The sequence below is a fragment of the Toxorhynchites rutilus genome, chromosome 1, assembly GCF_029784135.1.
Source record: "Toxorhynchites rutilus septentrionalis strain SRP chromosome 1, ASM2978413v1, whole genome shotgun sequence".
In the NCBI taxonomy this organism is placed as follows: Eukaryota; Metazoa; Arthropoda; class Insecta; order Diptera; family Culicidae; genus Toxorhynchites; species Toxorhynchites rutilus.
The window spans coordinates 88,369,048-88,380,406 of record NC_073744.1 but is presented as its reverse complement, the minus strand read 5'-3'; the positions used below and the strand labels follow the sequence as shown (position 1 = coordinate 88,380,406).

At 45.2% G+C, this 11,359-nt stretch overlaps 1 protein-coding gene across 1 annotated transcript; it reads right to left on the bottom strand.

The window, feature by feature from the left end:
• Positions 1-3,984: 3,984 nt before the first annotated feature.
• On the bottom strand, positions 3,985-9,339 carry LOC129761148 (uncharacterized). The gene has a single exon (XM_055758856.1). It carries the CDS (start codon positions 9,337-9,339, stop codon positions 3,985-3,987), a length of 5,355 nt encoding a protein of 1,784 aa, XP_055614831.1.
• Between the last annotated feature and the right edge of the window lie 2,020 nt (positions 9,340-11,359).

The following is an 11,359-nucleotide window of genomic DNA, read 5'->3' as shown; positions in this document are numbered from 1 at the left end:
AATGACGTCAATTTCGACCAATCAGGACTGGGTATCTCTGTTTGGATAGGGGTTGAATTTTTTCAATTGTTCGATAGTTAGTTATATGATATATACTATTTTGTTCAATGTGAAAAATTGTTATGAAGTGCCGTAATCGTTTGATGCAAAAATCTCATCAATCCATCGTGAAATGAATGAGTAACAAGCGTTTGAAATTGGACATTTTTCAAGATGCGATCGATTTTCATTTTTCAATTTGTATCCCAATATGTTCCCGAAAGACGTAATCCTACGCCAAAAGAAGGGCAATGAATCGAAGAAAAATAGTGCGTATTTCGGAGAAGATGCTGTTAGTGTGTGCTTCATGAGTGGAGAAACGATGTCGAAGAAACGGGAAGTGACGTGGATTGTCGATTCTGGTTCGTCGGAACATTTAACGAACAATCGAGAACTGTTGAACCAAATTATTCCGATGAAGAACCCGATGACGATTGCAGTGGCCAAGGAAGGCGAATCTATAGTTGCCAAACATGAAGGTGAAGTGAGATTGTTTTCCGTTGTTCATGGTAAATCGATTCCAGTATACCTTCAGAATGTGTTGTATATACCCGATGCGCGAGTGAATCTGCTATCTGTGCGGAAAATGGAGATGGCGGGATAAAATGTGACATTCGCGGAAGGGAAAGTGCTAGTGAGGCGAGGATCGGAAATAGTTGCGATAGGTGAGCGACGTGGAAAACTTTACGAACTGAATTTGTTTAGCAATGAGTGTGCAAATGATTCGTCGTTCTACTCGTGTGGGCGGGTGCCAAAGGAGTTGGAATTATGGCACCGGCGTTTCGGCCACCTGAGTGCTAAGGGATTAGAGCAGGTGGTGCAGAACGAGATGGTTCTTGGCCTGAAAGTGAATATTCGGAAGTGTAATGAAGAAATCATCTGTGAGCCTTGTATCGCCGGTAAGCAGTGTCGGCGACCGTTTATTGCAAGTGAGGGTAGACAGTCAAGCAGAGTATTGGAACTGATCCACTCTGATGTCTGCGGTCCAGTTACTCCAGTGGGCGTCGGTGGAGAAAAGTATTTCGTCACGTTTATCGATGACTGGAGTAGATTCACGGTTGTGTTTCTGATAAGCTCGAATGATCAGGTATTCGGGACGTTTCAAGATTATGAAGCGGTAGTATCCGCAAAATTTGGAAGAAAAATCTCTCGTTTGCGATGCGATAACGGTGGAGAGTACAATAACAGAGCATTCTTGACTTTCTGTAAACAAAAAGGTATACAGGTCGAGTTCACTGTTCCGTATACGCCGGAACAGAACGGCGTAAGTGAGCGCAAAAATAGAACGTTAGTCGAAATGGCACGTGCTATGTTAGAAGATTCAAAGGCAGATAAAAGACTTTGGGGTTCAGCTATTCAGACAGCTGCTTATTTGACGAATCGTGCCCCTGCGCGGGCGCTTGATTCGAAGGTAACACCGTTCGAGGTATGGGAAGGACGTAAACCAAATGTTGGGAAGCTTCATGTTTTCGGGGTTAACGTGCACGTGCATATTCCTAAGGAACATCGGCAGAAACTCGATAATAAGTCGTGGAAAGGTGTGTTCGTGGACTATTCCCCCAACGGCTTAAGGATTTGGGATCCGAAGCGGAAGAAAATTGTCGTGGCTCGGGACGTAATTTTCGTCGAAGAAAAGAGTAACACAGCCAAATCTCTCGGTGGACATACGGGTTGTTCGGAGAGCGATGTGATTCGTGTTCGAGTCGATTCGGAAACGATGTCGTGTGGCAAAAGTGATTCAAATAGCGATAATATAAATAGTGACCATGAAATTAAACCGGAAGAAGACTTGTTTGACAGTTGTGTAGACGATAGTGTTAGTGAGGAAAGTGAAACGGAGCCACTTCAAGTTCGCGTCCTGTGCGGAATCGTACAACGCCAGCGTGGCATGACGATTATGACATGGACATGACTGGGTTTGCTCTGAATGCAGCGAGCTTCGTTGAAGATTTACCGTGTACAATAGCGGAAATGCGAAAGCGTGAAGACTGGCCGAAATGGGAGGTTGCAGTTCGCGAAGAGATGGATGCTTTAAAGCGAAATCACACGTGGGATTTGGTGAAACTTCCTGCGGGTCGTGTACCTGTTTCTTGCAAGTGGTTTTTTAAAGTAAAGTGTACTGACGATGGAAATGAAGACCATTACAAAGCAAGATTAGTGGCCAGAGGGTTTACACAACGACATGGTTTTGATTACTTCGAAACTTATTTGCCAACTGCGAAGCTGGATACATTTCGCACGATCCTGGCAGTTGCAAACCACGAGCGAATGTGTATCCATCAAATGGATGTGAAAAGTGCATTTCTAAACGGATTAATTTCGGAGGAGATTTTTATGTCTCAGCCGGAAGGTTTCAACGAAGGAAATGGACTCGTTTGTCGGCTGAACAGATCGTTATACGGTCTCAAGCAGGCATCCAGGGCATGGAACGAACGGTTCCATACTTTTGTGGAAAAGCTTAGGTTCAGAAGGAGTTCGAGCGATAAGTGCCTTTATATTCGAGGATCTGGAGAACAGCAGTTGTTCTTAATCATCTATGTGGATGATGTATTATTGGTTGGACATCAGCTGAGACAAATTCAAATAGTGAAACAGTGTTTGTTTAATGAATTTGAGATGAAAGATATCGGAGAAGTCAACTGTTTCCTGGGCATGAAGATTCAGAGGAAGATTCATCAACGGATTCTGCAGATCAGTCAGCGTGCGTTTTTGGAAAGATTTCTGCAGCGTTTCAACATGAGTGAGTGTAAGCCGGTGTCAACGCCAATCGAAAGTCGTTTACGACTGAAACGAGGTGAAGAGTCGAATCGTACCAATAAACCATACCGCGAGTTAGTTGGTTGTTTAACCTATGTGGCTTTGACGACCAGGCCGGACTTGAGTGCTGCCGTGAATTTTTACAGCCAATTTCAAAGCTGCCCAACGGATGAACATTGGGGTCATTTGAAACGCATACTAAGATATATTCGTGGTACTTTAGATTTGGGATTGCAGTTCGAAGGTGACGACAATGCTCCGGTTGTTGAAGCATACTCCGATGCTGATTGGGGCAACGATACTACTGACAGGCGTTCGTTGACTGGATATATTTTTCGAATATACGGGTGTACAACAAGTTGGTTAACAAGAAAACAACCAACAGTTTCGTTATCCTCGACTGAGGCAGAGCTAATTGCGTTGTGTGTGACAGTTTGTCATGGTATTTGGTTGGTGCGTTTGCTGGAAGATCTTGGTATTAAGCTGGAAGGTCCAGTTCTTTATCATGAAGATAATCAATCGGCCATTCATGTAGCGGAGGAAGAACGAGATACTGGCCGACTGAAGCATATCGATATAAAGTTCCGCTTCGTCCGAGATCTCATACAACAAGGGTCGATTGAGATGCGTTATGTGCCAACGAATTTGCAAACGGCAGACATTATGACGAAGGGGTTACCAGCGAAGCCATTCCTGCAACATCGTACGGCTATGGGAATGCGAGTGTTGAGGCAACGGCTCAAGAGTGCCAGGATATGGCTTGGCGGACCCTACAGGATTAGCAGCGACTCACCACTTCAACGATCACTTGGTCATCGACGGACCAATTTCACACAAAATCGTTTCGTTTGCAGATTGAAAAAACACGTCTGGATAGATTGAACTATTGATAACGACTGAATATTTATTTCTAGTTATAAGATTACAGTGCGTAGTGTTCTAGGTGTAAGTGTGCAGTTTGAACGAAATAATCGATATTCGCATTGCGATTAGTTGGCCTAATCGGAACTGGATTCTGCAGCTGTGACGATCCTGAACATCGCCGCCACCTTGAAATGCTCAATTTCAAAAAACCTAATGCTATAATTTATAGTATGTAACAAAATTCAAGTAAAGAGTTCAACTAAAGATTAATCTTTGCTCAACAATATGTGAACTAGTTCATTCTACTTCTTGACGTTTCTACTGTCATTCTCCTCGTATTGGTGGTTGATAGCTGTCATCTCGGTCGGTGTCATTCCGCCTTTCGTCGTCTCTAATAACAGTATCTGAGTCTCGATCATAGCCAGGAAGCAGGCAAATTTTTGTTATCGGCCGCTTGACTATACCACGGGGCGTTTTCAAGGTCACCACACGAATAAGCTGATCGTGGCCAGGATGGACATCGACAATGCGAGCGAGTGGCCATTTCACAGGATGCTGTTGTTCGTCGACGAGGATCACGAGCCGACCTGGATGGAACGCGTCGTTCGGCTTGTTGTTTTTGAACGAAAGCTGCAACTCTTGCAAATACTCGCTGCGCCAATGATGCCAAAATTTTTGGTATAGCCGTTGAGTTGCTTGATAACGGTCGAGAATGCTCACAGAGATCTTCGTCAGATCCAGCTCAGGTACCGCGTGCATGGTTGACCCAATTAGAAAGTGGGCAGGAGTTACGCAAGCTAGGTCGTTTGGATCCTCTGAGAGTGGCACCAAAGGACGACTATTCATTGCTGCTTCTACTTGGGTCAGTAGTGTCGACATTTCTTCGAACGAGAGACGAGAATTCCCTAGCTGCTTGTACATATGGGCTTTGGCGACTTTTACCGCCGCTTCCCAAAGTCCACCAAAATGAGGCGCCTTAGGTGGACACAGATGCCAGTTGATAGCTTCCTTCGTGCAGAAGGAGTGGATCTCTTCGGCGTTGTTCCGCAGCAGTCGATGGATCTCCTCGAGCTCATTTTTCGCACCTTCGAAATTTTTTCCGTTGTCGGAGTAGACATCAGATGGTCGACCCCGACGGGATACGAATCTGCGGAACGCTGCTAGGAATGCTGCTGTCGACAGGTCTCCGACCAGTTCGATGTGAACTGCCTTTATGCTAAAGCACACGAAGATGCAAATGTACGCCTTTGCTGGTAGGGCTCGCTTGTGGATTGCTCTCAAGTATACAGGTCCGGCGAAATCTACGCCGGCGATGCTGAATGGTCGAGCAGGTCGGATACGATGAATTGGAAGTTGTCCTAGTTGCTGGGTTTGTGGAACGGGATTTGCTCGGGTGCATCGGAAGCAGGCACGTATGACGCATTGAACTAACTGTCGCCCGCAGATGGGCCAAAATTTTTCACGCATGGAGGCCAGGGTGAGGCGGCCGCCACCGTGAATTAGTCGTAGGTGGTGAAGTATAGTGAGAAGACGTGTATAGGGGTGAGGATTAGGTAGGAGGATGGGATGCTTTGTTATGTATGGCTGCTCTAGCAAATTCAATCTACCTCCCACTCTGATGATGCCTTCTGGGTCGAGTATGGGGCAAAGACGGCGAATTGGCGATTTTTTGGAAACTGCATTGCTGCTGCGGAGGTCTTTTAATTCTTCCTTAAATCCATCGAACTGGGCTAGCTTTACGAGTACTGATTCGGCAGCGGCAAACTCATCTCGTGTAAGTAGTTTGCTGTGGAGTGGACTACTACTAGAGGGTTGTGTTCGAATTTTCTCACGACAGTGGCGGAAAAATCGAAGGCAGTATGCAGTGATGCTAACCATTCCTGTATACGTCGAGAAGCGATCAAAGTAGGGATTTACGCGAGATTCGTTTCTGATTGCTGCGGCCACTACGGCTTTACGACGCTCTTTCCCGTCTTCAGGGTACTCTGGTACGCTTTGACATGGCCATTGTTGTGTGGGTAGGAATAGCCATTTCGGTCCGTGTTTCCATTCCTGGCATTTAATAAAATCGTCAATCTCCATGCCTCTGGATACCAAGTCAGCTGGATTTTGTTTGCCGGCTACGTGGTTCCAGTGTGCCCCAATGGTTGCTGACTGGATGGCAGAAACGCGATTAGCCACGAATGTCTTCCAACAGTTGGGTGGAGCGCGGATCCATTGAAGCGTTACTGTGGAGTCACACCAGAAGTAGGAATCAGAAATTTCGATGTGGAGTGCATCGGTTATTTTAGCGTGAAGTTTCGTTGCCAGATCGGCTGCACAAAGCTCTAACCGTGGAAGGCTGATGCGTTTCAGGGGAGCGACCCGTGATTTGGATGCTAGTAGATGAACAGCTACATTGCCCTCGGTATCTACAGATCGAGCGTACGTGCATGCACCGTATGCTGCTTCTGACGCGTCTGAGAATGTGTGCAACTGGATGTTGGCATTTGGAAGCAGAGCGTAGCGTGGTACACGGAACTCGGATAGTCTCGGCAGCTGTTTTGTGTAGTTTTCCCACTTCTCAGTGATCGATTTTGAAACTTCGTCATCCCAGCCGTAAGGCTGCAACCACAGGAGCTGCATCATAATTTTTGCACGAATGACCACAGGTGAGACAATTCCCAAAGGGTCAAAAAGCTGAGAGATTCCGGATAAGATGGCTCTCTTCGTGATAGGTCCATGTAGTGGTCGCAGTGCGGACTCGAATCGGAATACATCCGCCTCGGGCATCCAGCTGATTCCCAGCGTCTTTATCGTGTCTTCCTTGTTGAATTGGATCGCAGATTGCGTTCCGATTTGGTCAGGTTCGAGCCCCTGCAATACTTCGAGCTTGTTGGAAGTCCATTTCCTCAAGGAGAATCCACCCTTTGCCATAAGTTCTCCCAGTTCGGTCCTCAATTGAATTGCTTCAGGAATAGTTTGAGCTCCGCTGATTAAATCATCAACATAAAATCCTTTCCTGAGTGCTGGTCCTCCCAGTGGAAAGGCATCTCCTTCATCATTGGCTAGCTGCACTAAAGTGCGTGTAGCTAGGAAAGCAGACGGTGCCATGCCGTAGGTTACGGTCAGAAGACGATATGTTTGCACTTTCTCAGTTTTGTCAAATCTGAACAGTATTTGCTGCAGCGATGTGTCGGCAGGATGATGAAGAACCTGGCGGTACATTTTTTCAACGTCACCTACCACTGCCACTGGGAATGTTCGGAAACGAAGACTGATGGAAAGCAGGTCATCCTGCACTACAGGTCCCACAAGAAGTGCCTCATTCAATGAGTAACCTGAAGACATCTTGGCTGAAGCATTAAAAACGACACGTACTTTTGTCGTTGTGCTGGCCTCCTTCAGCACAGGGTGATGGGGAAGAAAGCATTGCATTGAATCGGTAGCTTCCTCCTCGGAAACTAAACTCATGTGGCCTAAATCCAAATATTCGCGCATGAATTTATTGTATTCTCTTTTCAGTTGAATATCCTTATCAAGTCTGCGCTCAAGCAGCTCGAAACGACGTAGCGCGATGGCTTTAGATTTTCCAATCATCTCGTCGAAATTGGGCTTTCGCGGCAAGCGAACTACATATCGGCCCTCAGAGTTTCGACTAACTGTAGAGGCGTATATTTCTTCGCATCTTTTCTCTTCCAACGAATAAGCAGACCTGGATGGAAGCTCTTCTGTCTCCCAAAACTTTTTCAGACTTTCTTCGAGGGTAACTAGAGATACGGTCGTAATGGAGCAAGCGGATGCTTCTCGGGAATTTTTGGGAATGCTGGCAGCACCAGAAACTATCCAACCAAAAGTGCTGTCTATTAGCCGTTGTAAATTTTCCGACAAATGGATCTGAGCAGCAGTTTTGAAGCAGGAGAAGAAATGCTCGTTTCCGATTATCATATCGATACTGGAGCTTTTGTTGAAGTATGGATCAGCGTAAAATAAGTCCTGTGGTAGATTCCAATCATCAACGGATACATTGTAGGCAGGAAGCTTAGGGATGACGTTTTTCAGTACCAGAAAATCAACATCGAGTGAGAACTCTTCTTTTCGTGAACGGATTTGGGTTCGGACGGAATTTTGTGCGAGCTGCGGATTTTCACCAACTCCATGAATCATAACATTCACCTTGTTACGTCGTAAACGTAGAATTTGCGCCATATTTTCGGAGATTATATTCGGTTGGGATGCACAATCGAGCAGAGCTCTCGCGAGATGCTCCTGACCATAACAATCGATGACTTTGAGAACAACAGTCAACATAAAAACGTTCCGATTGCAACTTTGCATTGGCACACAGCATACACGCTTCTCTGGTTTCGTTAAAGTGGATGCTGATAATAGCGATGTTTCTTCGGAAGTGGTCGCATTAGTTTGCACGGTGGACCTAGGTGAACTTGACGATGACGAATCGACGTTGGAACGGATGGAACTCTCAGTGTACGCAGCATGAATTAATGAATGGTGACGTTTCTGGCAAACCTTACAGTTATATTTTGAAACACAATTCCGGGCGAAATGATCTCTGCTGAAACAGTTGAGACAAAGTCGTTTGAAGTTAAGTATATTCAGCTTCTCTGAGATCGGCAACTTCTCGAATTTATTGCACTTTACTAGCGGATGACGTTGATTACAGGCGTGACATTTCAACGACGAACTTTCTACAACAGCATGGGAGGAAACTTTCGTTGGGAACGGCTTTCTGGGATACGAAACTTGAGTCTGCATAGACGCTGGTTGATGATGTTGATTCACCGAGATCGATTCGAGGACCCGCATACGACGCTGAAGAAATTCGATGAGATGTTTGTAGGTAACGGAATTCAAAGTAGACGCAAAATCCTCCCAAACTTTCAGTGTATCGTCGTGAAGTCGCGTACATAATATATGTTCCAGGATGGTGCTCCACGCATCAACAGCTTCACCCAACTGACCGAGAATTTTCACATGCCTTTCGAAGTCGTCGACTATGGCATGCAGAGCGGACGCAGATTCTCGCTTCATCTTTGGACAGTCCAACAAGGCTTGCAAGTGGCGCTTTTTGAGGAGGTATTCGTTCGCATAACGACTTACCAGAGCATCCCAAGCCAAAGTATAATTGGCTGTGCTGATGCCTATCGATTCAATAAGTTGGGCTGCTTCACCTTTGACAGCAGCCCTTAAATAGTGAAATTTTTGGATGTCCGCCACATCCGCATTGTTGTGTATTAGTGCTAGAAAAGTGTCGTGGAAAGCTAGCCAGTCTTTGTAGTCACCCGAAAACTCGGGCAAAGAGATAGTTGGCAGTTTCAGACCCTTTAGAGTGGAAGGAGCCCCAGTAGTAGTAGTTTGAGGATTGTTTGCGTGCATGATAGTAAGAGTGGGAAGCTTAGAGCGTAGAAAAGCTTTTATTTTAAAGAGCAGCGATTCAAAATTAGAACGATAAGACAAATTGTTCACCATATCTTCATTGTCTTCCTCCATCTCCTCCAATCCGGATTGCGCATCCTCCAACCCCTTCCAGATCACGTCCAAGTTCTCCAGCCTTACTTCCACCTCGAGCATGTCCCGTTCCTCCTGGTATTCCGTCATGAAACGCTCCGCACGGTCCAGCGAGGCGAGTAGGATAGCGCGACGGGATATTAAAACTTGCTTCCTCTGAGCATCAGCCATGATGCTGATGGTCCGACGTCTGGTATGGCAGCGAAATCTGGCAAACAAAAGACCAGGAAGCACCGGCGTAGGAAAATAATACACTTGGAGAGCTTCTCACCTGACAAAGGCAGAGATTTTGCCTTGTATATTTATAGTACGCAGCAACACAGCGGAACGCCAACGAAATATTTGCTCCACAGATCACGGAATAATTCTACTGGAAGGTAGAGGTCGTCAACACGTATCCACTACTTGATGTCAGCATGCACAGAAACTTCAGGATTCACAACTGGTTGTCGTCGGAATTTGGAACTGGCAGTGTCCAATTTAGGATTACGTAGAACCACGGCGTGGTTGGGTATCGTCGGCAACTAGCAGGAAAATGTTGACCGCTCGACGTAGGAGCAGATTGAAGAAGGCGGATGTTCACTTCCACCGCAGCAGATCGATTAGCAGCGAATCAGCATGCACATGCAAAATAGAAAATCTAAAAGCACCCGAAATACAAAGAAGGGCAATTGGACCTGCAATTACCTTCTGCCTGATCTAATCAGGCCTTGAATTTTTATAAATCAGGAACCAGAACGGGAATAATTGCCGGTATTCAATGATCCAGATCGATGTGGTAATGATGGTGGTTGGCGCTACTCCAGTTCACAATAGGAGGCCTTTGTTCCTATTCAGGTCAATACGCAGGATGGCGATGGTATTCAAATTGTTCCACTTAAAAGGACACAATGAAGTTCTTTGTTCCGAGCGTGGCGTCCAAAATGGCGAGTCGAACGAGAACTCGTTGTTCCGGGGCGTAATGATAGAAACAGTCGGCGACTTTTCACTCACGTAAATGCCGCTATCCTGGTCACGGCACCAAATTTATGTTGAGGCAACGGCTCAAGAGTGCCAGGATATGGCTTGGCGGACCCTACAGGATTGGCAGCGACTCACCACTTCAACGATCACTTGGTCATCGACGGACCAATTTCACACAAAATCGTTTCGTTTGCAGATTGAAAAAACACGTCTGGATAGATTGAACTATTGATAACGACTGAATATTTATTTCTAGTTATAAGATTACAGTGCGTAGTGTTCTAGGTGTAAGTGTGCAGTTTGAACGAAATAATCGATATTCGCATTGCGATTAGTTGGCCTAATCGGAACTGGATTCTGCAGCTGTGACGATCCTGAACAGCGAGTTTCTGGAAATTGAGCGGGCCTGTTGGAATAGAATTTCCTAACCCACTCCTTTCGACCACAGTGGCCGAACCCTTTTACGCACTCCTGTCGTCAGCCATATTTTCATTCTTTTCACTCTAAAGAAAAACATACAAGTGTGAACACGTGAGAATAAAAACTTAGTTCTTTTCTTTAACCTAAACGTAGTGTGTTTATTAATTCCGGCTGATAAAACCCATATGTCCATTATTTTTTGCGATTGCAATTAAAATTTATAAACTACTGAAATTGTAGGAATCATAAATGGAAGCTTTTGGTTTGGAAAACCGATACTTTCTATAGCAAAATACGGTACTTTTCACGATACAAATCAAAACTTCAAAGTAAACTGACAATGTGATGGTGAGAGAGTGGATGAAACTTAACAACGTTTTAGAAATTTTTGACGTAGGACTACGTCTAACCGGAAGATATAGGGGGTGAAATGGAAATCTAGGCACTGAACAAGTAGGAAAAAATGCAAGATTTGGAACGCTTATAACTCGAGCATTTCTCAATAGATAGCAAAGGTTTTTGCATCAATTGATAGGAAATATATCTACGCATCTATCATAACGAATAACATTTCATTTTCTTGAGATAAATAATTGAATAATTGTGAAATATCAAGCATGTTTTGCACTATTTTTTATTGGTCCATTTTGTGCTCCTCAAATCGTACCGACCAAATTGGGCAACCAGAGCAGCAGCGAAATAGAATGAAGCACGATTGGAAAGGAAAAAGAAAAAAATGAACGAAACATTGGTCGCAGTCTCACGCATGCGTAATTCTCGAGCCAGCCAGTCAGCTTAAAAATCCCCG